The sequence below is a fragment of the Suillus discolor genome (genome assembly GCF_016758755.1).
Source record: "Suillus discolor strain FC423 chromosome Unknown F5147scaffold_91, whole genome shotgun sequence".
In the NCBI taxonomy this organism is placed as follows: domain Eukaryota; kingdom Fungi; phylum Basidiomycota; class Agaricomycetes; order Boletales; family Suillaceae; genus Suillus; species Suillus discolor.
The window spans coordinates 1-27,140 of NW_024541338.1; the positions used below are offsets into that span (position 1 = coordinate 1).

The 27,140-nt window shown below is 46.8% G+C and overlaps 7 protein-coding genes across 7 annotated transcripts; 4 read left to right on the top strand and 3 right to left on the bottom strand.

Moving 5' to 3' along the window:
• Window positions 1-1,241: 1,241 nt before the first annotated feature.
• F5147DRAFT_585945 (uncharacterized protein) lies at window positions 1,242-1,929 on the top strand (the record flags this gene model as incomplete). Its single annotated transcript, XM_041431899.1, has 3 exons — window positions 1,242-1,374; window positions 1,427-1,601; window positions 1,746-1,929. Coding segments are annotated over 3 exons (492 nt in total), but the record flags the coding sequence as incomplete, so codon positions are not given.
• A 1,215-nt stretch (window positions 1,930-3,144) lies between these two features.
• F5147DRAFT_779673 (uncharacterized protein) lies at window positions 3,145-4,543 on the bottom strand (the record flags this gene model as incomplete). Its single annotated transcript, XM_041442326.1, has 4 exons — window positions 3,145-3,810; window positions 3,866-4,020; window positions 4,070-4,145; window positions 4,196-4,543. The coding sequence occupies 4 exons, from the start codon at window positions 4,541-4,543 to the stop codon at window positions 3,145-3,147; spliced, it is 1,245 nt and encodes a 414-aa protein (XP_041286802.1).
• A 269-nt stretch (window positions 4,544-4,812) lies between these two features.
• F5147DRAFT_779674 (uncharacterized protein) lies at window positions 4,813-6,072 on the top strand (the record flags this gene model as incomplete). The annotated part of the gene is made up of 5 exons (XM_041442327.1): window positions 4,813-5,194; window positions 5,244-5,305; window positions 5,377-5,698; window positions 5,752-5,782; window positions 5,856-6,072. The coding sequence occupies 5 exons, from the start codon at window positions 4,813-4,815 to the stop codon at window positions 6,070-6,072; spliced, it is 1,014 nt and encodes a 337-aa protein (XP_041286803.1).
• Window positions 6,073-9,633: 3,561 nt separating this feature from the next.
• On the top strand, window positions 9,634-9,924 carry F5147DRAFT_556252 (uncharacterized protein; the record flags this gene model as incomplete). The annotated part of the gene is made up of 1 exon (XM_041430511.1): window positions 9,634-9,924. A coding segment is annotated over one exon (291 nt), but the record flags the coding sequence as incomplete, so codon positions are not given.
• A 7,745-nt stretch (window positions 9,925-17,669) lies between these two features.
• Window positions 17,670-17,849, bottom strand: F5147DRAFT_531006 (uncharacterized protein; the record flags this gene model as incomplete). Its single annotated transcript, XM_041430079.1, has 1 exon — window positions 17,670-17,849. A coding segment is annotated over one exon (180 nt), but the record flags the coding sequence as incomplete, so codon positions are not given.
• A 661-nt stretch (window positions 17,850-18,510) lies between these two features.
• On the bottom strand, window positions 18,511-20,191 carry F5147DRAFT_779676 (uncharacterized protein; the record flags this gene model as incomplete). The annotated part of the gene is made up of 5 exons (XM_041442328.1): window positions 18,511-19,113; window positions 19,166-19,294; window positions 19,351-19,608; window positions 19,662-20,024; window positions 20,084-20,191. The coding sequence occupies 5 exons, from the start codon at window positions 20,189-20,191 to the stop codon at window positions 18,511-18,513; spliced, it is 1,461 nt and encodes a 486-aa protein (XP_041286806.1).
• Window positions 20,192-20,832: 641 nt separating this feature from the next.
• On the top strand, window positions 20,833-25,111 carry F5147DRAFT_822532 (armadillo-type protein; the record flags this gene model as incomplete). Its single annotated transcript, XM_041443737.1, has 19 exons — window positions 20,833-20,925; window positions 21,184-21,205; window positions 21,874-21,897; window positions 21,935-22,330; window positions 22,611-22,669; window positions 22,771-22,827; window positions 22,881-22,992; window positions 23,052-23,093; window positions 23,152-23,316; window positions 23,416-23,471; window positions 23,568-23,622; window positions 23,675-23,806; window positions 23,871-23,947; window positions 23,987-24,064; window positions 24,122-24,482; window positions 24,539-24,631; window positions 24,684-24,733; window positions 24,782-24,935; window positions 24,996-25,111. The coding sequence occupies 19 exons, from the start codon at window positions 20,833-20,835 to the stop codon at window positions 25,109-25,111; spliced, it is 2,142 nt and encodes a 713-aa protein (XP_041286807.1).
• Between the last annotated feature and the right edge of the window lie 2,029 nt (window positions 25,112-27,140).

Sequence of the window (27,140 nt, forward strand, 5' to 3'; positions counted from 1 at the left end):
AGTTCATCTTGCATATTTGAAAGTCCTGCATGTCTATCCTACAATATAAAGCTTGACAATTTGATGTATCATTATTAGACTTATTATAGCAGTTTTACATTATAATTCTTTATATGCCAATATCATTTTTCATTGAATATCTGATGACGTACACAACGAGAATCGAAATCTTCTGCATCGACTCTTGCTTGTTGCTTTCGCGAAATTGCGTGTCAAACCTTACTCCGGGTGTCCTGACCTCGGACGGCTTGCCAAAGAAAGGCCGACCTCGACCTGGCAAGCCCAGCAGTACTAGCAGCCGCGTTGTCACCGGTAATGGTACGGAGCGTGCGGCAGACCCGCTGCAGCAACGCAAACGTGTTCAAATTTGCACCGCGCCCGCCTGGGGAGTCAGGGCATCGTGGGCGAGTGGGCATATTTTGCGAATGGCACGTACGCACGCCGAGCCATGAAACAAAAGGTCAGTCAGGCATCTTGTCTTCGTTGATTTGTCACGTCAATAAACTTTCTAGATGACTTCAGCTGGTCAGTGGACGCTCTATGGTGATATCTTACCTATCATCATCCCAAATTCGCAGGCGGTGACTCGCGGCAGTACACATTGCACCTGCTCAGTCTCGCTAGTGGCTTCTCCTCTCCGAGACGTCGACCGAATAATTGTTTGCATCGCCAAACATCCCTTTGCCTCTGTCGACTCCGGAGCAGCTTGTGCGGTTTGCACAGATTGTGGACACAGCGCTCGTCAAGTCTTAGTATCTTGTGACTCAACCGGCCATCCTCGGTGCACTTTGTCAATTGGCCAATTGGTGTGAGGTATCAGAGGAGCTTCGGGCACGAGAGGTGCGTCAAACCGTACACAACTCAAACGTAGCATTTACCAATTGTCTCAGACATTCGCAGAGCTGATACATCTCTACAATGGAAAACAGATGCATGCTAAGGCTCATAATCTTCTGCACCAGTGAGCATTGATGTCTTTTACTTGATTATGCTTGCAAACCAATGACCTTGCCCAGGGTCAAACGAGAAGGAAGCGGACATGAGAGACAATGCTCGATCCTTACCTGCCAAAACTTGGTCCCAAGTACGTCGACGCCGAGTATTTGAGTCTTCCCGCTGGATCTTGGAAACGACTGTGATACGGCTTTCGAGGTGACACTTGTCTGTATAATTTGTCTAGTTCCTTGCTGACGATCGTTTGTCTTACCCAAGATATCTACATCTGACGACATTAAACTCAAGTAACAGATTACCTCGAGAAGATTGACCCCACCATGTCTACTTGTTATATCGAGTATCTAATCGATGAGAAAGGCGGAGAGAGTCCCGTATTCCATGATTGGCTGGCAGAGCTCTATCTGAACATGACGCTGAGTGCTCGCAAATGAGGAGACAAGGGTTAATCGTGATTTTTGCCGGTCGATAGCTGTTCTCACCAAATTTCCGTTAGCCAATGGGTCGGACGTTTACTCGAAGCTCCTTCGTTTCATTGATCGCTTGCATGGTTTACTGTTGAAGAGCCAGTTCCAGACTGATACTCGCATGAATATTGAGCTTATACCCTGCAGATCTTTACCAAGCGCGAGCTGTGTTGTCGGGCTGTGTGGTAAGGCATGACCATGCTCTTTAGCTCCATGTTTACAAGTTAGGCCGAAGAGTATGTCTATTCTCTGCTATATTCTCGATCCCGATCCCTCGGTGACGCTGTCATAGGTACTGCAGGCGGATATATAATTCAAAATAAGTCACACTCTTCTCGAGCTCTACCTCCGCCCCACCGGTGAAACAGCACCGAACTCGTTGCGCCCCGCCCTAGACTTGATCAGTCGACACTGTCCTCGCTTAGACTCCCTTGAAACTCTTCAACTTCTCCCTCCCCTTGTCACCGCTCTCGACGTACGCCCATTCCTTCAAGAAGCTTTAATATGAGCACTGATTTTCGACAGCCACCTCATCCACGATATTCACAAAGCGCGGAATGAACAAATCAGTCTTCTTTCCGCATGGATGTTGTCTGATGACTTGTGCAAAGCTGCTCCTAATGCCATAAGTGTTGGGTAGTAGTGTTGTCGCAGTTCATGCTCCTAGGTAAATCTGTTGTTCACCTCTAGTGTCATTTTCTGATGTCCCCATTTTTCAGGGGAGAGGTGACTCGTTATCAGTGCCATGATGCTTTTTCTCGGAGGCTCGTTGATCCTGCGAAGAGATTACGATTATGATTTGTTGCTCTACGCAGCATTTTGGTTCGTCAGCTTTTATCGTCGCTGAGGGCTTGGTAGTGGTCAGGCCCCACTCGTAGTCAACTGCTGTGTACATCTAAATGTATGTATGTCTTGTCACCGGTAGGGGTATCAGTGATGCCCAACCCTATGTTGCTCAGTTTCAAACCACATGAATTGTGCAAATCTTCGAGCCGAATTTGGGAGATGCTGATGATCAGCTCGGGAAAGCTCGTAGTATCGCCTCTTTATCATACTACGGAATATGGAGGACAGATGGAACATGAACAGGGTATATTTAATTCACGGTATCATATTATGAAATATCTCCAGCTCATCCTCAAATCCACCATTCATGAGGCGCAACAACGCACGCACATGCTGCTGGATCTTCGACGCACAGAACACGTCATCGACGCTGACCATGACAGTGTGGAAGAGTATGTCGCGCCATAGCCTGAGCTCGTGCGTGTCGAGGTGGGTCCACCATGCGCAAGAGGATCGTCCATGCGTCGTGACGAGCGAGCGAGAAGCCCAAGACGGGTCGAGTTCGCCTCTGCTCCATAATAGTCACGAGTGTTCATTTCAATTTTCTAGTAAATGAAACCAGCAATCTAGATGTACTCGACGTGTGGATTAACTGAACGCCCTGAAGGGTACCATTGGGAATGACACGACTCAGTGAATAAAACGACCTTGATAGCTAAAATAGGGCGCAAATTAAGGCTTTCTGGCCTGTGTTCCATGTCCCCTCAAAGTTTGAGTGTGAGTACTAGTATCGTCTTCCGCATCATAAAGCATGATCACGAAGTATTCTTTCCTCTATAAGGTCTTAGATGACGATGTGATCCCCCTATTGATGAACGCCCGCATCGAGGGCTTTGACTGGTAAAACAATAATGCGCAACACCAGGTATGAGATTGATCAGGCATAAGGCTCTGGGTCTAGTGATGAGGCTCGGGATGACTCCGTGACCCAGCGCCGGACTCGTGTGCGCAAGTCGACCCTCTTCTGTCGTTTTTCAAGGTGAAAGACTGCGTCATCGGTAAGAGCGGCTCCGCGTAAACTGGAAGACAATTTGCGTTTGCGAGCGCCCGGTGGTGGAGGCTTATCTCTTGCTTGATTACTGGGTAGATCAGACTTCGGCGTACCATCATGCGCAGAGCGTGCTTGCGACCGTGTGGTACGTTTGCTCCCTCGAGAAAGATTCTCTATGTCCTCGTCATCGCGGTCCCTCTTCCTCTTACCCCTCTTTTCTACCTCCCAAACCTTCGCATCTTTCTTCGCATCCTCGAAAAGGGCCCATGTATTACACAAAAGTGTAAGTCGTTCTTCAAGTTCCTTCCGAAACTCACTCGTCTGTTGCGAACAATACTCGCGGACGATCTGATTGATGTGATTCCTTGTGCACTTAGGGCCTGCGTTTATGATGGCAAAGGGAGGTGCAATATGACACTCAAGCAATGGGAGGCCTTGGTAAGGATAAGAGTGATCTTCCCAAACTCCACCACCAATTTCGCATGAGATGCGTGGGCATCCTGTGCCAGGCAATGGTATGAACGTGTACGGTGTTTTATTGTTGAGATTCCACTGCGGAAAAGTAAATATTGTTGCAGGCATGCGATACCACAGAACAAGTGCCTACCTCTAACCAGAAATGTTTCGTGCCTTTACTAGACTGGGAGTTTGCCCTTAATGCAACAGCGTCTTTCACGTAGTCATGGACTTTCCTCAGTGTGCCTGTATCCGGCAGGAGAAACCAGTGACCAGCATCAAATATACTATGCAAGTGGGGTGACACTGCAGATTAATGTCAGCGTCAACAGCGCACGCAAGAAATGTGTCATACGATAGAACATATTTCGTCTGCTGTCAACATGGAATGATCTCAAATCTAAGCCAAGACAATATTCATAGAGTGTCAACTAAAGAAATTATTAACATTGAGCATTTCATAGGTAATGAAATTACCCACAAGATCAGACTTGCTCGCACGTTGAACGGCATGGGCTACAGTCACCAGGTAGGCCGCTGACGACGTTACGAGACAGTGACGGGCGCCATAGTTGTGGTCATATAACTTCTCGAGTGCCTTACGAGTTTTTGAAGAGAGGCCTGCAGAAGCTGAGCGATGTGTAGGGGTGGTGAAGATGATAGACGCGGATTCCCGGGTAGACACACGAGTGGGGGTATACTCGTCGTGGCTACTTTCTTGGAGACCTGGGCTTGGAGTTGAGCGATCATTAATCTCATATGTAGAAGAATTGGCATAGGATGATTCTGGGTCCCGACCACTGGCTAAAGAGTATGTGCCGATAGACATCTTTAGTTTGATTGAGCATGCATGCACGTGGGAACTTTTACTTTGGGATATGCTCGTAATGCAAGACTCTATATCAGTTACTGTTAACCGAGTATTGGCAGGTATTAGCATTACAGGAACGAACCTGTAAGCACCTGTCGACACCTAAAACCATCCCTAACTCATACCAACTTGCGCATGCAGCCTTTTCTCCGCCTCAGCTCCTCCGATCACCATCGTCTATCTATCCTTGCGCCATTCCTCCTGGCGAATGCGCATCTAAGTCTCCAATGAACTGCCATCATCTACCGAGATTCTTCCAAAGCAAAGTCAAAAACGGAAGTCAGCCCTCTATCAACCCTTTGGATTTATGGTTCCAACACTATCAACCGACATCAGCGACAAGAGAGTATAATATTAATAGTACTGAGAACTGCTGCCTGAGGTGGGAGCAGCTTCGTGACCGTTACCAAAAAACCGTCATCCGCGTTGCAGAACACGTTCCGGAAGTGGTTGAATTCGTTCGGGGTATCATCAAGAATGGTTCAACTGGCTACGAATTCGAAGGCAGTGTCTACTTTGATACAGGCGCATATCCTTCATCTCAACGACGAGGTTACGCTCAGTTGGAGCCCTGGAATAAAGGAAACAGGGAATTGACTAAAGGCGGAGGTATGTTGACACAATCGCAACAGGAGATTTTATTGATACAACCGTGAAGACGGCAGAGACCCGAGTCACATCTTTGGATATCTTGTTAATGCGACATTGGAGGACATCGCAGTTCGCTATAACGGCACGGCACGCGCGCAACTCGCTCGGATATTTTATTCAGTTCATGCATTTACCTGCAGATCCCACCACCTCGCAGTGCCAGCTATGAGAGCTCGCCTCCACCGCTTGTGACACAGATGCCAGCCCCGCCTGCAGAAGTCGCGTATGAGACCTCCCGTCTACGTCCTTTACGTTGCTCGGGCGTTGACTCAAGTGCCTTGCCCTCTCCGAGACACGCCACATCTCCGCAGACTATGCTCGACATGAACTCCCTTCATGTATTACCCACTCTTAGCTCTGCCTCAGTTTCTTCCAGTTCTGCAGATGAGAAATCACCCAGGATGAGCATCTCATCCGTTGAGTCCGTTTCTTCGGTCATGATGCTGATTAGCTCCGCCTCAGGTATGCGTAGTCTATATTTGTATCGCTAGCTGTTTATTCACGGAATATCACAGACCCATTCTCTGGAGCTATTATGCAGGCAAAGTAAAGCACAAAAAAAAACGCGGGGCTGCCAGGCTTACTTCTGGTCTTCGACTCCTTCCTCTCCTTTCCCTAGTCCAACTACTCTTACGTTCGGCTCTGGATCATTCGCACATAGCACTCAGATCGCAAGCGCCGTTGTCATTAGTCGCTTAAAGACTAGTTACACCACCATCGAGTACCGTTACCGCACAAATCTGAATGCATGCGTCCAGAGTCTCAATGCACCTACAAAGCATTCCTCAAGAGCAAGGTCCATTGTCAGATGCGCATCCCCAAAGCGGCTCCCATGATGAACGCGAAGCTCTCATCGACGTACTCGGATTGAGTGCCGATGCACTTGGAGCAGTCCGAAGCGTTTTCGTCAGGTGAACAAGGGTTCCAACTCTGAACTTGAGCCAGGGCGTGGGTTCGCCTGGCCGAGTTTGTCGCTCTTCACTCCGCCTCAATGTACTTATTGACAATCATCCCATGTACATAGTGGCGTGCTGGATGGTTATACCGCGATGAGCCAAAAAATAATCTATTAGTGGTTATTCTTTCATCCCATATCACTGAACTCAGGTTCAGACGCCTTACGTTCTTCACCTCTCACCAGTTTCCAGCTTTCCACCACTGCCCACGCCGGGCCACAGGACTTCGTTCGCCTCCTTCTGCTGGCGGGAAATAGTCGAAGGAGGACTTTGATGACTTGCCGGTGTCGTTTCTTCTACCTGATGGGTACGTCGCGCGCATTATATTGATATGATGGGTGTGATCTTGAAACGTGAGCAGATAAATGACAGCGCATATATCGTCGTCGTTCGAAATGCACTGCGTACGCGATTATAGACGATTCCGGCGAATGTTTAACACGCGAGCGTTGTGCATTAGGAGTTGAGAGTCTCTGCGGTGCGGCTACCCCACGCCGTACCTGTACCCACCAAAGCTGCATCAGCGCGATGCCGCTCATAAATTTCTGTGCTGATCGCTGTGGTTTGCAGCCATGCGATTGGTGCGCCGAAGCGGATTAATACTTATGTCATATATGAAGGTGAGGCTTGTAAGTTTCAGTAGACGTAAATAAAGGCATGCATCTCAGCCCCAACGATACGTAAATGCCAGGTTTGCTTCCAAACCTGAAGACGACACGACACCACTTCGTTTTCTTCCCAAACAATCTACCTGCGAAGATGGCGGAGAGCAACGGTCATTGTAGCATTTGCTGCATAGATGTTAGCAATTTGGAATCTCATCGTGTGCAATTACATTCGGCGTACTGCCGGTTCAAGTTCTTCGAGCATCCCAACGTACCTGCTGTTGTTGCCCGCCGGGACGATGGCACTTTCCAATGCCCAGCGTGTCTTCAAGCTTTTGCGACTTATGCAAAGATTTACAATCATGGGACGAGAACGAAGACTCTAAACCACATGGTTTTGGTGACCAAGTGGGTCAAAACACGTGTGGGTACATGCCAGCAGTTTGGGGTGTAGGCGATCTAACTTTCGGACGCAGGCAATTAAACAAGAGAGTGATCTCGAGGATGATGATGAAGAAAGTGAGCCTGAGGAAGAGGACACTGAAGACCAGATGTATGAAGAGGACGTTATTGACGACTCTTTACTGGCACCTGTAGATGAAGACTACGAAATGGCTTCGTCATCATTTTTAAGAAACTCGTATACTCCACTCACCTTTCCTGAATCCTCCCCTCCTGCCATCCCTGTTACACGGACTCATCCCAACAATTTGATCGTGGAGTCGAGCACTCAGGGCTCGGCTGATCGGGGCCTGCAACCCTCTCATCGGCAGCTGTCGACGGCAGCCTTTGCACAGCACGTGGTACAGAGTCCAAACGAAGACGATAACTTCGAGGTCACTGCGCCACCTCCGTCTCAATTCACAAAGGTTGATCCCGGGGCTAAGCCAGCACCAGCAAGGATCGAGACCGTTCTGAGTCAGTGTCACTTATATTTCTTCCTGCGTTCGAGACGCTAAATCAACTCTCGACGCAGACCCAGCCGACATTCGAGTCTTTGGTCCGCAGCCTGCTGATAGCAAGGGCATATTTGCTATTCCCTACGGTCACCCGTCCATCTTCACCTCGGCATTTCTGAATATGGTTGCCTGCGTCATATATAAACCCCTCGGGTTACTTATATGCATAATTTGTGAGATCGGTATCTCCACTAAATGTCTCTCTTCCCACCGACAGAAGCATCACGACGTGCCCGCGCTTACCGCCGAACAGATCTCGGCGTTGGAGGCCTACAAACTTCATGAGTCGGACATCTTCGAGGACTGGGACAATGCCAGCCCCGTTGTTCCCGGGATCCCCTATCAAGAAGGATATATGTGCACGTTTCAGGGCTGCTGCTTCGCCACCACCTCAGAGCAGCGTATCCGAACTCACAACAACCGTCATCTCACTCGCAACAATTGGAAGAGCTGCACTGTGCAGGCTCTTTATGCCAGCATGCAAATAAAGTACCCGGTAGTCGTCCCTGACTCTCCTCCTGCACTACATGCAGCTCCACCAGGGTCTCAAGATTTGCTCGACCAGGTGGAATCCTTCTACGAGCAGCACCGCGTTCTGCACAAGGGACGTTTGGGACCGCCTATGGACAGAGCTCACCTGAACCCTTTTCTGGCCAAGTATAACTGGCTGGAGGTGATCAAGGATGAGTCGCCTTCTGATATCGTGGAGTGGGTAAAGATGCCTGAGAGAGATGAAGGCGAGTTGACCGGCATCCTGCCGTGTTTTCAGCGTTATTTTGGCGAGATAATCAAGCTGCTGACCGATGAGAATGCATTTCGAAAGACTCGGATACTGCGGGCTGTCAACACCACAAAATCTCTGTGCGTTTTTTCCCTCTATCCATTCATTCTTGGCTGATGGTGCCATGACCCAGCCATGACCTCAATAATCGACCCTTCAAAGCACCGATGCGAAAGCAAACGGTCCACCGCTACGTGGCAACATTTGCCAAGTTGATCGCATTTGTATGTCGAGCAAAGGACGGTCATCTCAAACGTGCCAGCAACTCCACGGTTCGAAAGGTAGCTCTGGCGAGCAATATACAGCGCCGTAGCAAGCAACTTCTTATCAGCATGGACGAACGCCAGGCCGCTCATTCAGCTTCCCATGAGCTGGCAATGGTACTGCTAACGACACTGTATCCGCCTACGACGCCTCTTGAATGCCCAGGCAAGCTCTTTCTCATCTTCAGCTGCGTCAAGCTTTCCGGTCAAATACTGGATCCCATCCACATAAATCCATTTATGAGCGAGTTGAGATGGTGTTTGAGAGCCGCGGCTTTCTATCAGATTTGTCTGTTGTTCGAAAACGCTCCCACTTTGATTTTGGAGAACAATCCACAGGCGTGCGTGTTACCCCTCTCTTGTCTTTGACTGATGGCTGACTTGACTCGACGAACAGTCTGATTGAAGAAGTCCACAGGTGGCTCCGGGATGATTGCATGAATCTTTTTGGCGACCTGCTGGAGATAGGACATTTTCTCTCGTTTGTCACTGCCAACACGTCCCTGCTTCCCCGAATGATGTGGGCAGATCTTGAAGGCTCCGCTCTCAGTTTTGATGGACGACTTATTGCTATTGCCGACGTCGTAAATCTGTACCGCATCCTCATGGAGGAGACAAAGGTTCAGCTGTATGAAGTTGTGCTATTGGGGGCTGCTTTACCGAACATCGATCAGGAGCACATTTACGATGATTTGAGTTGCCTTGATCAGGACTACTCATTTCTATCCGACAGAAGGAACCGGTTCTGGGAGCATGGATCAGCGTTGATGAAAGAAATGATGTCGACTTTCTCTAAGCGTTTTGTCGCGTCGCACAACTCTAGCGGCGTGGTGTGGCACCAGGGCCAAGTCAGGCGCTGGATGAAGGATTGCGAGGACTGCCTTCAGAAGCTTTTTCTTCTCTATCATCTGGGCTCTGGACAGCCTGCTCGAGGCACCGAGCTTGCCATCATGTCCTGGAAAAACACCAACATTCACCCTAGGAACGTCTACTGGTTCTCCGGCCATTTGAACTTCGTGTCGCGCTATAACAAAACTCAGACCAACCAGGAGAAGGAGCGGGTCATTTCTCGGAGCATGCCTCCAGAAGCTGCTCAGCTGATGATAGCGTACCTCACGTTCGTCCCAAAGGTTCTGACCACCTTTGTCACATGTCCGAACCCTAACTGACCTTTGTCTCAAAGACTTTAGCCGTGCTCGCTCTCTACCTCAGCTCCGATGGGCAAGACTTTCAGTCTTCCGCTGGATATGAAGAACATCTGTTTAACGGGCTGCATGGGCCATGGGACTCGGATGACTTCTCCGACATCCTTATCGCCCATACCGGTAGACCAGTCTCCGAGGGTGGACTGGGTCATCCCATGGGCCTGGCCGACATTCGGCACCTTCTTATTGGCGTCATGCGCAAGAACTGCAAACGTCTTGTATCTGATCTTGACTTAGAACACTACTTTGACGAGCAGAGTGGGCACCAGGGGGAGGTTGCAAGGGGGTATGCGGTTGACCACTCATATGTCCAGTCCGTCTCAAGCGATCACCTGCAAAAGTTTGTGGCTCTTAGCCGCGCTCATCACGCCCTTCTCTTCCCTACCCCTTATGTCCCTCCTGCCATGGGGGCGTCCCGGCTGCCCCTGTCTTTCATTTCCCCTCCTTGTCCTTCGCGCTCTTGATGAATCTCATGTCCTCCGTCCTTCTCTTTCCGCCGCCCCTCTGATCTTCCCCATCGGTCCAGATCTCACCCTTTTATGACCCGATCTTTCTTCGTCCGCGTTTCCTATCTGCGTTTCCTTTTGTACGCAAGTCCTGTGATTGAATTTTATGATGTCCTGGTATACACTTGCTATACCTGCTGCCACCTGCTATCACCTGCTATCACCTATCACCAACTTGCTACCACTTGCTATCACCTATCACTAACTTGCTATCACTTGCTACCACCTGCTATCACTTGTCACCAACTTGCTATCACCTGCTATCACTTGTCACTAACTTGCTCCCTTGTCACCAACTTGCTATCATCTGCTATCATCTGTATCTAACTTGCTATCACCTGCTATCACTTGTCACTAACTTGCTCCCACCTGCTACCACCTGCTATCATGTTGTCACCAACTTGCTATCACCTGCTATCATCTGTATCTAACTTGCTAACACCTGCTATCACTTGTCACCAACTCACCTGCTACACTTGTTACCAACTTGCTATCACCTGTCACCAACTTGCTATCACCTGCTATTACTTTCTACCACCTGCTATCATGTTGTCACCAACTTGCTATCACCTGCTATCATCTGTATCTAACTTGCTATCACCTGCTATCACTTGTCACCAACTCACCTGCTACACTTGTTACCAACTTGCTATCACCTGTCACCAACTTGCTATCACCTGCTATTACTTTCTACCACCTGCTATTAGTTGTCACCAACCTGCTATCACTTACTATCACTTGCTATCACTTGTCACTAACTTGCTCCCACCTGCTACCACCTGCTATCGTGTTGTCACCAACTTGCTATCACCTGCTATCACTTGTCACTAACTTGCTCCCACCTGCTACCACCTGCTATCGTGTTGTCACCAACTTGCTATCACCTGCTATTACTTTCTACCACCTGCTATTAGTTGTCACCAACCTGCTATCACTTACTATCACTTGCTATCACTTGTTACCAACTTGCTATCACCTGCTATCACTTGTCACTAACTTGCTCCCACCTGCTACCACCTGCTATCATGTTGTCACCAACTTGCTATCACCTGCTATCATCTGTATCTAACTTGCTAACACCTGCTATCACTTGTCACCAACTCACCTGCTACACTTGTTACCAACTTGCTATCACCTGTCACCAACTTGCTATCACCTGCTATTACTTTCTACCACCTGCTATTAGTTGTCACCAACCTGCTATCACTTACTATCACTTGCTATCACTTGTTACCAACTTGCTATCACCTGCTATCACCTGCTATTATCTGTTACCAACTTGCTATCACCTGCTATCACTTGTCACCAACTTTCCACCACCTGCTATTAGTTATCACCAACTTGCTATCATCTGCTATCATCTGTCTCTAACTTGCTATCACCTGCTATCACTTGTCACTAACTTGCTGCCACCTGCTACCACCTGCTATCAACTTGTAACCAACTTGCTATCACCATCATCTGTCACCAACTTGCTATTACCTGCTGTTAGTGCTGCCGCGGTCCGGTCCAGAACCATGGTTTGAACCGGACTTTTGGTCCAGTTCTCCGCGGTTCGGTCCATGGTTCTTGCGCCAGCTAGAACCGGACTGGAAAACGGTTCTCGGTTCTAGGTCTTCCCAAACGGTCCAGTTCTGGTTCGGCCTTCCCGAACCATTCCGAACCCTTATTGACTTCGACTTCGACAACATCTGCCTCGACATCAGACTGTTGTCTTCGGGATTCACGTTGTTGATTAATCAAGCTACATTTAGCCTTTTCAAAGGTAAGCACTAACTAATTAAACTCTCAAGTCTCTCACCAACTCACCTCTATAACAGGAGGTTCTGTTCATTGAGGACCGGCTACAACACTGCGCAAGACTACCTTTTACTGGAGGTGGATATATTAGGCGTGATCAAGGTGGATTTTGGAGGGATTGTGTCTTGCACTATGCTGCAGAGGTGCATATTATGATTTGTACTCTGAATGCTGATGGCTCCCTTGAGGGCCAGCACTCATCGCTACCAGCGCACAACCCATCACACACCACGCTACCTGCGCCTATGTTGATGCCTGCCACCTCACTGCATCCCCTCTCACTCACTTGCTGTTCTTGCCGGCTGGCTTTTGCTGGCTGGCTCGCCGTGTCTCACTCACCCACTGTCTCTCGCTCACTGTCTCACATGCCCGCTGGCTGCTCTCGCCCACTGTCTCTCACCCTCTGTCTCTTGCCCGCTGTCTCTCACCCCGCTTTCAAACCAATATTCTGCGACAACTCGACAAGAGAACAGAGGGGATCCCTAGGAACGGCAAAGACACGCACGCTAATCTACTGCCCACCCCCCTTCTCCTCCAGAAGACATGCCATCGAGCTGTGATACGCCTCGCCACTCTACCCCAACGCCACCCTCTCCACCCACATCTCAAACACGTCATCAAGCACCAAAACATATCCTGGCACCATTTATCACTTGACAACCTTCCAAATATACCCCGACGATGTCGAAACGATAGATCCGCTGCAAAACTTGGTCAAAAAGCAACCAATAGTCTACGGATTGCTCAAGTCACAGTGGAGGGGTAGGAGCCGCAGCCGTACTAACCCGCAAAGGCGTATACTAAAATACCATCTAGGATCCGACCGCAAGCACACCGCATACAAAGCCGAGGTCGTACATTGGGACTTGAATGAGCTTTCGCTAATATGCTCGAGTAAAAGTCGTGTCATTCACACAGCAGGGAAACTAACATTTTACCACCTTTTTCCGCCAGTGAAATCACATCCTAATGGCGGTTAACCGGCAGCTTACTTCAAATTGCTTGTCTGGATCAGACGCCGCAGGTTCACATTCCCCACGGTAAGCATTGGTTGTTATTGTGTTTTATTTCATTCTCACCATTTGTATAGATCAAATCAGTTAGCTCTTGGATCAGCGGCTACAGAGGCAGAGAGGGGTATGTAGCCATGTCATTGGAGTAGCTACTCAATGTGTAAACTAGTATTTCAATGTTTTTTTTTTCATGCTCGCCACTGAAAATTTTCAGGTTCGGTTCGAGTTCGGACCAGAAAAAAACTGAACCGGACCACAGAGAACTGTTCTCTGTGGTCCGGTTCTCGGTTCTCGTCCAGGACCCTCTGAACCGGACCGAACCGGACCACGGCAGCACTACCTGCTGTTAAGACCGTACACAAAGGTAGGACTGATTCCGAGGGGCTTGGCTTCTGTTACAAGTAACATCGGTCACGTGGCCCCCCTATCATTTTCCCTTCATCCTCGCCCTCACCATCTACTGGCTCGCCCTCCTTTACCGACTTTCCATTGACCGGATCCTTGGGACCATTCCCGTCCCTCGCATCGCCCGCCTCTATGCACATGCATGCACGTTCCTCCCTTGATTCGACCACCAATGTGGTCCCGCACCTATGACTCGGTCCGACTCATGCCACCAATGTGGCTTTCCCTTTCTGTTCCCTTCTGACTGCGGATTCCCGCACGTTGTATTCTTACCGTTGGTCCGTTCCAACGTTTCTCAGTCTCATTCTGCATTCGACCATCCACCACTCACCCGGCTCTGTTGCCAACGCACCTATACCATTCTCGTTTCCCCTTTACCCTTACCTACTGCGCGGTAGCCTTGCCCTTAACCCTCTCCACTTAGTATAAGTAGTCGGTCACCTTGTACTAGATTCTCTAACTTGAATCTACTCAATCTTCCCTGGAACATACTTCCCTCTGAAGCCTCCTAAAAGCTTCAGTCTCTAGTATCTTTTCTTAGTTGCTCATCATGACTAAGTCTACCTCAATCGACCTCATCGTTTGGACAAGACTGTCCTTACTTTGAGCGACTTCAAAGACATCCATCTTAGAAGTCACGTGACACGCGCATACTGTGATCACTGCCAACTTGTCGTCGCCAGTCTCACTTGCCATACCGGTTACGTCACGAACATTAGCGGACAACGCCCCTCTTAGGGCTCCGTATAACAGATCTATTTGAGTGCGTAACAGCTTCAGCTTGTGCACTGTGCCCTTAATTTCAGAATGATGTCCAGAGAAAGTCTAAGGAAGTCCGCGAGAAACTTTGGAAATACTTTCCAGATGAGTGTAAGTAACTTCTGGAGGAGTGTGGGTTCCGAAGGAGCGCGGGAAAATTTGGAAATACTTTTTGGATGAGTGTAAGTAACTTCTGGAGGAGTGTGGGAAAGTTCTGGAGGAACTTCCGGAAATTACAATGGAGGTTTTGTCCTGATATGGATATGTATAATGGCTACTCTCAGGACACATCCTGAGTAGAAGCAAACAGAGGAAAGGCTGCCAAGGACAAAGTCTGAAGCAGAATAGGTCTGGAGGACCACAGGAAAGATCCGGAGAAACTTCTGGAAACTCAGAGGAATAGAGGATCAGAGGATCAGATGAGTGGAGCTCCCTCAGGTGGATATTTAGAAGGAAAGAACTAGTATGAGGACTTAGAGTGAGATCTAGTGCGAGGACTAATATGATATTCAGACTGAGGAAATACAGGAGTATCTACAGGAGTTTATATAGAGACAAGTCTGTGCAGATCAGTAAGCAGAGGGGTAAGGCTATTGTACAAGCATGTCGAAATGTATTAGTAAGAGAAATGAATCATAGGGAAATGAACTCGGAGATGAAACTCATACAAGGATCAATAAGCAAAATGGACACAGAGATAACCAAAGACCGGAGACAGGTGATTACCATAAGGGGATGGGCACTGATTTAAGGTTTGGCTTCAGATATAAAGCAAAGTCAGATCCGGAGATCCTGATAACTAGATATTAGATTGGGTGTTCAGATTTCAGATCCGGATGTGTAGATATGCAAAGGTACAGAGATCTGGACAGATAAAGAACATGGACAGGGGGTCCATTGTTGGATGTAGGTCCGGAATACGGGATATGACACCTGCTATCATCTGTCACCAACTTGCTATCACCTGTCACCAACCTGCTATCACCTGCTGTCACTTATCACTAACTTGCTATTATATACTATGACTTGCTTCTGGTGAATATACAAAGGTGCTCCTCATGCTTAATGGTCTTAATAAAACTTGTGTTCTCCATCATTCTGATTCTGCTACTGGTCCAATCTTTGTAATCTGTTGAGATCTCATGAATTTGTGACCTAATCTTTCCCGGCCTGTTCTTGCTTGAGTACACAAATCCAATATTGCTATCTGAGGTCACCAACTTGCTTGCTATCACTTGGCACCAACTTGCTATCACCTGCTATCACTTGTCACCAACTTACTATCACTTGCTATCACCTGCTATCAACTTACTATCAAATTTCTATTATTTTCTATCATCTGCTATCACCTGCTATCACCTGCTATCACCTGCTATCAACTTTCTATTGCTTGCCATCACCTCAAACCTTAATTCAGTGTCTATCCCCTGATGGTAATCTCCTTAACTCTGGACTTTGGTTATCTCTATTTACACCTTGCTTATTGATCCTTTTACTCTGTTCATCTCTGAGTTTCATTTACTTATGAACCATTCATACTTATTAATGTTCCACATGCTTGTACATAGCATTAGTCTTCAGCTTACTGATCCTCTCAGATTCCCTTCAATATATAAATACAAATCCTGTAGAGTTTCCTCACTTCAAATATTATCTTAGACTTGCTCTCTCCTGTGTCTTGGACTTTGGTCCACCTCAGTCTTGCCTTTTACTAGGCCTAGGGGTTGAACTCCTAGGCCAGATTTCTGATCCTCTGGATTCCTCCCATCCATCTCTGTCCATGCTTAGGCACTTCAGTGTACTCTATCTCTCTCTGTTTCTACTCTGGACCTTGTCTGTAGTAGCTCTTCTTCTCCTGTCTGCTTTTTCAGTTCTCTGGATATTGTTAAGAACATGCTCAAGGGTCGGATCCGAAGGGCTTGGCTTCAGCTCGTGCGCTGCGCCCCTTACCCAAGTACGTGCCCCTAACTTCTGAGGGCTGTTGGACAATGTCTGAAGGTTGTCAGACGAGTCCAGAGTCCGATGTCCGATGCGTGGGAATTCCAGCGGACGTTCGGGAACGAGGTATAAGACTAATCTGGATAATGTCTGAACTAGAAAGGAAACAGTGGAGGACTACCAGAGGTAGAGGCGGAAGTGAGAAGTCTATAGGAGTCAATCCTCAGACTAGCGGAGGACGACAAGAGGAGAAACTCAAGTCCGACGGAGAAGGGAATGAGCAGAGTCTAAGATAATATTCAAACTGAGGAAGTACAAAGATTCTACAGGGTTTATATACTACTGAGGACTTAACAGAGAATCAGTCTGCGCAGTCCGAAGCTATGTGAGGCTGTGGACGGAGTGTATAGAAAATTCAAACACTAGTCTATCGGAAAATAGTAAATGAAGACGGAGATGAGAACATAGGAAAATAAAGGCGGAAATGAAACAAGGTATGGAAAATGAGTATAGTCTAACTGGAGAAGGAACATACAAAGGGATAAGGCACAGAAGATAGACGTGGGTCGAATCCGGACGATAGATAGAAGTTGGCCGGATCCGGAAGTCCGGAAATGATGTATGTGATAGGTCCGGGTCCAGAATGCGGGATATGACAGATATCCTGGCCTTCAGATCTCCAGACCTTCAGACATCCTAACTTTCAGACCTTTGGATGTCCTGTCCTCCAAAGGACTTCCAGTGTCGGAACTTCCTAATTCAGCTTTCAATGGATTACAAAGCATTGAAATGTTCAAATACAAACCTCCGCTTGAAATGGCTTCTAATAATAGAGGGTGTCTTGTAATGGTCATTGCAACCCATTGCAATCAATCTTAGTCATCATAATGGACTGTTTGCACCACTCAGCCGCAGTGAGCATTGCAACCGGTTCCAATGATGCCACCAACAATTGTAATAAAAATAGTCCCCCTTACAATGTTGTTCAATCATTTTTTTTTGTATTTGTATTTTATAATATTAGTCATCTTATTATCTTTTTTACCGTAGTCACTCATATGCGTCTCCTGTATACCAGAATCATGAAAAAGACATCAATGCGAGAGGATGCAAGGTCAACAAGCCACTCACAAGTCTTCCGCTGCACTAGCAAAACAATGCATACGCTCTTGACAGGCACATGATGCTGGCTATGAGGTTTACTCTGAATTGTCGCACTGCGTTCCAGCCGTGCTGTATCCCGTACTTTAACAGACATGTCATCTGAACATGAAACAAAGAACGCACGATCTGGAGATACAGCCAACCCGGTGATGCAGGCAGAGTGAGATTGGAGGTAAGCAATGAGAGTGGTGTCCATTCGCCAGTTGTTGCTATCGTGCGTCACGAAGCTTTGTCTGGCTGTATTGCATTGATGAATAGGTCATTTTAAATGCACCTTTGGACTGAAGTCATGCTGAAAAAAGTTAGAACCATCAGAACCTTGGCAGTGCCATGTCAACACGCTCACCATTGCACTTAGACTAATACGACGAGCATCGGCCAGAACACCATGAATGTTGAGAATATCAATGAGGATGTTGCCCTGGTCAATTTTTTAGCACACGACTCGTGGACTAATATCTGTTGACGACCTACCAATGAACAACCCACTTTGGAAGCCCATGCCAAAGGTGTCGCAAAGCGCGAACAGAAAATTGTCGGTAGAGAACCGACAAATGTCTGGTCTTGCCTGTCAATGAAACACAATGATGACACCAGATTGAATCAGACTCACCAGAATGATTCCAAGCACATAATATACTATGAGTTCAAAAAAGACAGATTCTGAGATTGAAAGAGTGGCGATATTAAATGACATAATGGCAGAGTGAAGAGAGAATGAAACGAAGAGACTTAGAACAAATTTTCTAATAGCAGATATGATTAATAATGAAATGTGGGAAATTTATTAGAATGCTGCTTGCTTAATATTTTATCATTTTCACGTCCAATTTAATTGAGCGCACAAGTGCAAACTACAATGAAATCAAATTTAAAAGCAACAGCAGGCAGTACAACATGAAGTGTGACCATTAATATATCTATCCATAGCGAGCGCGAGTACCACAACGAACACCTGGAGCTGCAAGCTTCTTTGCCCTCGTCTTTCCTCTACCCCGAGTTGGTTGTTCTGGACCAGGTCCCACATCTGAATCCTGCACCATGACTACAGCATTAGTGGCTTCTAGGCCCATCGTTACAGGTACTTTGGTGTGCTTTCTGGAAGCGGTGCTGAGGGTGGAAGCAGTACTGAGAGTAGAAGCAGCACTGAGAGGTGGGGTGACAAAATGTTCTGGAGGCTGTGCCACCTCGATAACATCAGACCGAGAGGCAGTGGTGGCTTGTGCTGTAGAAGATGGCGTAGGTACATCTGATTCACTATCACTATCCATGTCCAGCGCATTCATGGCGCGAATGATTTTGCTGGAGTGACCTTCCTGACCAGCCGGGCCAGAGGCAGAAGACTTTGCAGAGCCGAAAACTTCGCGGTTGATGTTTTGAACGATAGTCTGGATGTGATGGCTATCCCACTTTGTGAGCAAGAGCTTCTTATAGTGGTCGAATAGATCTTTGTAGTTGATACCGGATGACTTTCCTAAGCCAGACTTCTGAAATTCTGTGTCAGGCGACAGCAGAAAGATTGCCTGCGATATTAGCTTAGCAATACCGTCACTCGATGTAGGGTGGATGACTCACAATAATGGCGGCCCATGCAATGGACCCTGGTGTGACCTGCTCGAAGTTCCATTTGCGTGCATTTGTCTTTGGTCTGCCGCTTGTCTCTTGATGAAGTGAAGTGACACCACGTAGTGCAGCCTTCAGATCCTATTTAGAGGTGCATCGTCACGTAGTCTGCAAAAATACACAGCCAAAAAGCCTACCTTAGCCAAAAGCTCCCAGTTTCCGAACACAGTCTTCAAGGACGAGTCTTCCTGCATTCCAAGAAACAATACCAGTGGAAAAGTCTTGTACTTTGGATTCGTCGCTGACACTCCAAGCATGTCCCATATTTCCATGACATCAGCTCTGCGGTAGTTGGTATTGGCGAAGTACATCCCTGGAAGGCCAAATATATCACCAGCGACACTACACAGCTTATTGATCTCTGACGAGCGAGCCTCAGAAATGGATTTCATTACCTTCAGATGAATTGTCAGTTACATTTAGTAATATCAAAACATAGAATACTTACGAGATCACTGAAATACAAACTTTCCATGGCGCTGTGTATGCGATCGGGGAAGTGATGAAATAGTTCGTCCAAGAACGCTGATTCTTGTGTCATTCCTGTCAGGTACCGGTCTTGGCTGTTGAATGGAGTTGGGTTCTCAGGACGTGGCTTGCTGAGAAGGTCGGGATTAGGGAACATTTCAACAGTCAGGCCGTATTTACGAGCATAAAGCGTTATTGTTTGCTCATGGGCCAAAAGTTCATCAGGTGCTTCCGCACGACGTTTTCGTTTGGGCTTCTCAGTGATCAGAACTTTGTTCTCCTCACAAAGAGTATGATTGTCCTCGACAAGCTTCTGAACCTGAACCTGCAGCGCCTTAAGTGCCTAGCACAAGAGAGGATTCGTTAGATGGGTATTATCGTAGTCGAGCATTTAGAGCATACCTCTACGAGGTCTCCCTTTGATGTGTTTGGCCCTGGAATTGCAACTGATTCGATGAAAGGTTCTTCATCCGATTCATCATCAAATGTGTTCCCAGACAGATGTGACATGATGCAAAATGAACTGGAGGGAAGGGAGACAAGAAAGCGGTCAGCGCAACACCCCAGTATATAAGGTAAAATGTTTTGCATACCTCGTGGATGCCACAGCCGAAGATGTCCGAGTCTTGGCAATAATTATACGTACACCAATTCTCATCATGCCTCAGGCTGCAGTGATGTGCCAGCACCAAGAAGAAAAATACCGTGATGCACCTTGAAATGTGCTTATGTTCTGGCCATGTAATAAAGGCATAGCCTGACCTTACAACATAATATGAAATCAGCACGAGTAATCAGTGTAATATCGCAGGCTGGTCTCTTATGTTTCGTGGGCCTCTAGTTCAGCTCTTCAGTATCCAGTACAAGAATAGGATAGCCCTCAGTATGTTTTGTGACGGTGGCCAAGAAGGTGAGCATGACTGAGAGATAAGGATTGAGAGTTGAATGAGCAAAAGGTGAGGCCTTCCATGTCGGATTGCAGAGAACAAATGAGAAGGTGAGCATGACTGAGAGATAAGGATTGAGAGTTGAACGAGCAAAATGTGAGGCCTTGCATGTTGGATTGCGGAGCACGAATAAGAGTGTTGAGAAGGTGGGCATGACTGAGAGATAAGGATTGAGAGTCGAACAAGCAAAAGGCAAGGCCTTCCATGTCAGAGTGGAAGGAATGGCCAGACAAGATTCGAGGAAAGTCTCATCACCAAGTGACTGTCTATTGCCTGGTCATGAAGGGCACCATCGACGTGCGTATCACTCCTTTAACTTGTGTCACGCCACCAGCCAAAGGAAAGAAGGGGAAAGCTGGTGCTGCAGCACATCCACAAAAAACAACCAGAAAGGGGAGTAGAAACAAGGTTGCTGGCCGGGAACGAAGGATGTGACTCCTGTAGTAGATGCCAAGTGATTTTTTGTCTTTTTTGCTGTTACCTTTACTTTGCTTGGTTCATGCACCTTACAATTTCTCTCAACAAATTTTGAGTCAAGTTCATATGTCCATGTAGGTCTGGCATTTAGCTACTCATTGTATGTCCTTATGATAGAACAACGATCAGTGTGAAAGATGGTAGATTAGTAGTCGTCAGATAAATCACTGGTTGCTTTTGTGTGCGTGTTTGTTTGTACTACTATCATGTGACTTTTAATTTGAAAAGTTGCAAAGTGTTTCTCTGTGCCACATTTCTCTTAGGCGATGCTGAATCGCTGACTCGGATGGTGCCATGGCCATGTTCTGTTCTAAGTCAGTGTGTGATCTTGTCTTTTCAAATTCCTTGGGTGATGCTGATGTACCATGGCCATGTTCCACTCTCAGTCGGCGCGTGATCTCGTCTTTTGAGGTCCTTAGATGACGCCGATGGTGCCATGGCTATGTCCAACTCTCCGTCAGTGCATGATCATCTTGTCTTTTGAGGCCCTTAGGGAACGCTGATGGTGCCACAGCCATGTTCTGCTACCATGTACCACTCTCGGTCAGTGCGTATCTTGTCTTTGGAGCTTCTTAGGCAACGCTGATGGTGCCACGGCCATGTTCCATTCTTAGGATGTGTATGTTATCGTCTTTCAAGCTTCTTAGGGCGACGCTAATGGTACCACAGCCATGTCCCACTCTCAGTTTGTCCTTACCATTCCCAGTGAGTTTTTTTATCGAATTCTCATTGAGTAGTAACTACTGATTGGTATACAATGTGTCTTAGATTTACACTATAGTATTTCCATCGGTGTGTATTTTCTTTGAATGTTCTATGCGTCTCTAAGAGCATCGTAGTTTCGGCAATCCCTCTCAGCTCCCGTCACCAATGCAGAAGGAGTATGGTGTATTTGCACAGAACTTCGCGACTGCCTTTGCTCCCAAAATCTTCAAGGTGTACCTCCACCAAGTCGAGCTATACGTTTCAGGACAGGCGTGGTTGGGCAAGAAATGCCAATACCAAATCTTCCAGTTTTTCACAGAATGGATTACATTGACCTTCGATCCCTCAGATTATGCTGATGTGTTTATCCATAGTATCAAGCTGAAGTTGACGTGGATATTCCTGAAGCCCCATGTCGACAACCTCGTGGCTAACTTTGCATTCCCCCAGCTCACTTTCAATGTGTCCAAACAAGCCATGTGGGAGGCAGATCCCATAGAATATGTCCATGCTAGTGTCGGTGAGTTTACATGATCTCTCCTGTTATCCGTGTCAGTGTCTCACATGCCAAAGACAAGTACAAGAACTTCTCATCCCCCATAAGTGGCGCCACCTTGTTCCTTCTCTCCCTCACAAGCAACCACACAAAAATGTCCTTCCTCCCGATGCTCCAGTTCATTAACACGGTATTGCCCTCGTGCATCCCTGTTACATCTAATACATCCATTAACTCACAAGAATACGATATAGCAATCCCACACCAGCTCAGCACTTCGGCGCCCTGACTTGAATGATGTCAGTCCTTGGCCCCTTTATTGTCCGCCATCCCAATGTCAAGGGAAGCATCGAGCAGTTCATGGTACAGTATGTCCTGCCCAAGTTCACATTGCAGGAGCCATACTTGCGGAGTGTCATATGTCTATTTATCTCCGTCAACTTTCTTGTGCTGATGCGGTTCAGGCATGTGAGGTGCTTGGTGTAGTGACCAAGGCCGGTATCACATGGGCTACCGAAGAGGTAGACATATCTACTATAAGTGTTGTTTTTGTGCTAACATCAATCCTGCATAGAACTTGAACAACCACTCCTGTGCTGTGGCATTGGCCCTGGATGATCAGGAACTCCCGGTACGCGTGCAAGCTGCGTTGGCCATCACTGAGCTGGTTGTCATCTATGATTCTGGTGCATTGGAAATCATTTATTGCTCTTATGCTGTGTCCAAGCTAACTTGAATTCTTTAGTCAGGGATGCCATCTCTCCGCAAGTAGGCAAGGTCGTGCAAGGTACGTCTTGTGTCTAACCCACTGATGCACTCATTTATCTCGATGGTGGCTGTTGCAGATCTTCTCAAGCTCTCCGATGAGACGGACCTCGATATCCTGAATCACAGCATGGAAGCTATGGTGGACTGGTTCCAAAATGAGCTTATGCCTGTGGCTTCACAGCTCATGGCACGCCTGGCGAGCGCCTTGTCCTCCAGTCACTACTATAATACGCTGACGGCATGTATGTAGTGTGAGTCTTACTTACGCCTTGCAAGAGAGGGTCTGGCACAGCAGAATGAAACACTCCCGGACGGCATCAATGTGGAATCACTTGTGTCAGATGGCAATGACGATAAAGTATATGGCGCCATGGGGGTCGCCAAAACTATTGGGACCGTGCGTGTACTCTCGCTATCATGTTCGTTCAATGCATCTGATAAAGCTGGGTAGGTGGTTTCGTGCATTGACTTGTTGCCAGAGATTCTGTTGCAGGTGCAGGAGGTGATCATTCCCATCATCCGGTTCACCCTTGAGAATAAGTTGATCGGTGCGTCTGATCATTTTTGTATGAAGGGCATCACTGATTATAGTGTTTATAGATCTGTTTGATAATATGTATGACCTCGTAGATGCCCTTACCTTCCATCTTCATGCAATATCACCAAACATGTGGCCGGTGTTCGAGTTGACTTATGACCTCTTCAAGAGCGATGCTGTTGATTTCCTTGATGGTGCAGCCCACTACTTTCTGCGTATTCTCTAGATTGTGTGACTCATGGAGGTGGCAATTTACAGAAATGCTCCCCTCGCTGGACAACTTCATGTCATATGGTACCGATGTGCTGAAAGCACACCCTGACTACAGGTCGAAAGTGCTGGATATGTACCGCACGGCTATGACAAGCCCATAGCTGGGTGATAATGACAAGATTAACGGATGCAAGCTGGCAGAGTCAATGCTTCTTAACTTGCATGGCCATGTGGACCACGTAAGTCTTTGTGTTTGTGATCCTCACCTGAGACATCTTCTTATCCTGCTTCTACAGCAACTTCAATACATCATCACCATCGCCGCAGAACACATCGATGAAGGTGAGACTGCCTCATTCCACCTTGCCAACCTCGAGATTCTGGTCAACACCATCCTCTACAATGCCTCTGCGACGCTCCATTTCATGGAGGCCTACAAGCCAGGATTCTCATGCACATTTTTTGAGCGCTGGTTCGCAGCAATCAACAGCAACAATAAGCTCCCACGCGTGCACGACAAGAAACTGAGCATTTTGGCGCTGTGTAAGTTGTTGGAGATGGAGGCTGGCGTGATTCCGGAGGGATTGAGAGATGGATGGCCTGGAATTGTGGGCGGCGCTTTGAATATCTTCAAGGGGCTGCCTCAGGCTGTTGCAAGTGGGTTGCAGATTGTTAGTATGACTGATGACCTGACTGATGGTGCGGTTTTGTAGAATGCAAGGTGTTGGAGGATCAGCTGGTTAAAGGGGACAATGATGAAGATGAGGACGAAACTAAATATCTCAATCTTGAGGGAGACAAAGATGGTAAGCGTATATTGCCTTATTGCATGTTCTGGCTCCTGACACCTGTGTTTAGAGGATGTATGGGATGAAGATTCTGCATATCTCGAGATCCTAGCGAAAGAGGTTTGCCACAATTCCATATTTACAACCTACTGCTCACAAATATCATAGGGTGCTTGCCTAAGAGAAAAATCTGAGAAAGCAGAAACAGGAGGAGATGACGAGTCAGATATATCAGAAGAATCAGAGATCGAGGAAGAATTAGGGTTTTTCAGTCCACTCGACAACATCAACACATATGTCACCTTCAAGGAAGCATTACAGAGTGCGTCGTTCGTTCTTACTGTTTTATACTGTTCTCTACTGACAATGACCTTTCTCATAGCATTCCAGAATCAAAACAGTGCTCTATACCAGGCAGCGATGACGATGCTCACGGTTGAGTGGCAGATTGTGCTTATGGAGGTGGTGATGGTGGCGAACCAGGGTGATCATAGTTGAAGTCTTTTCTAGTTAGGGTGGTTGTATCGCTTCTGCTTGTTCAATGCGTTTTGACGTCTCGCACTTTGGATATTATAAGACAATTGACTGTTTGCTTGTTGTGGTCTACAATAGGGTATCCACGTCAAGGGGACCGAGTTCACTGTTTCCTTCATATCTTCATGGTTCGCTTGCCTTGATAAAAATCACACCTTGAATTATAACAAGTGGTTCGTTCACCTTTGGACATTTTCTATCGTGAGAGATGGACCTGTACACTACGTTCTCCGTTGTCTTTTCCTATTTGTTCTCTGTTGCAAACAGCACTTTGAGAGTCTCAGTGATATCACGCTCTGGAAAGTCCTGTCTGCATCAGCACTCTTCATCACAGATTTGTCGAGGTTTAGATTCCTCACAGGAGAGTGACATTGCCTGCCTCACCATCACATTCTCTTTCAGTCCAGCACGCTCAAGCTGGACTGTAAATTGCAGTCTCCCTTCTGAGCTGCTTGTGCGACCATATTTAATGGATGAGTCAAAGACTCATGCTCGCACATTTCAAGTTCGCACTAAGCCATTTGAAAGGAAGTCAACAGCATTGTTGAAGTCAGAGACATGATGGATGAGGTCTATGGGCGTTGAACGAGTGCAGGAGCACTCGAATGAGGACGGTCACAGTGGAGCCTCAAAGGGGCTCAAGTGGAGCGCGCACTGGCACATGGCGTCGACACCATATTGGAAATCGCACTGTCCTTCAATACAATATGTAGATGTATCCCTGTTAGTATCCTGCTATCAAATGCCTGTGCCGCTTTTTCTGCTTAATTAAGTGAAATAAGTGTGAAATAAGCGAAAATCCAGACAATGAGTGGGCTTAATTAAGTGGCTTGCATTTTTCTTTCAATCTATTTATGCGTCCCTTTTCGTGTATTAAGTGACAAATAAAGTACAAAAAAGCAACCGGTAGTTTTCCTGATGCTAATTATGTATCTCTGTTATACTGCATGGATGGCACAGTTACTATCACGGTGTTGTCTCGTTCTAAGATACACACTTGTTTCACATATCTGTGACACCATGATAATAATATGTAAGGCTACAACATGTCATGTAATAATGTGTCTTGATTGCCAATGTCATATCAATTTTGGGTGGATTTCACAATGCCTAGTATAACTATATATTCTTTCATGTATTTGTCACCTGTTTGTAAGATGCATGTCAAACTGATATGTCCCTAGCATAGTAATATACTCTTTCAAATATTTGTTGCAGACTTGTAAGATACATATCAAAATGAGACACCCCTCACATAACTTTGTATTCTTTCATACATATGTTGCATACTTACAAAATGCATACAAAAATGATATATCTCTGACATAGACATATATTTTTTCATATATTTGTCACATACTTGCAAGATGCATGTCAAAATGATATCTTCCTAGCATAGTCATATATTAGTTCAAATATTTGTTGCATGCTTGTAAGATGCATGTCACAATGAGATGCTCCTAGCATAGCTATATAATTTTTCATACATATGCTGCATACTTACAAGATGTATATCAAAATGATGTGTCCCTAGCATAGTTATATATTTTTTCATACATGTGTTGTGCAAAGATAATAATGTATAATTCTAAATCTAGACATAACATAATGGGGTTCATCTGTCAACTCTACCTGGTCATATCAATTTCGGGTCGATTCCCTGATGTCTGGTATACCAGGTCGCTTGTCTTTGTTTGACTCGCAAGTCTTGACCATCACTCAGTTTTATCGGTGTAGAGTGACAGTGCCCGGTTGAATACCAGTCCTAGCAATAGACTTTGTACACATCGGGTTTTTCCTGCTAACTTAAGTCTGTTGAGGGTCCTTGTTTGTCATGCAAATAGTGTAACCATCAATTTGCTGCACTTCTACTGCAAGTACTAATGAGTATTACAGAATATGGCGGAACCCGAATTTTGCCCTCGCAAGTATTACTGTACTGATCCCATGGCAGGTGCAGAGTGCCGTCGTGGGTTCAAGTCCATGTCAGGAT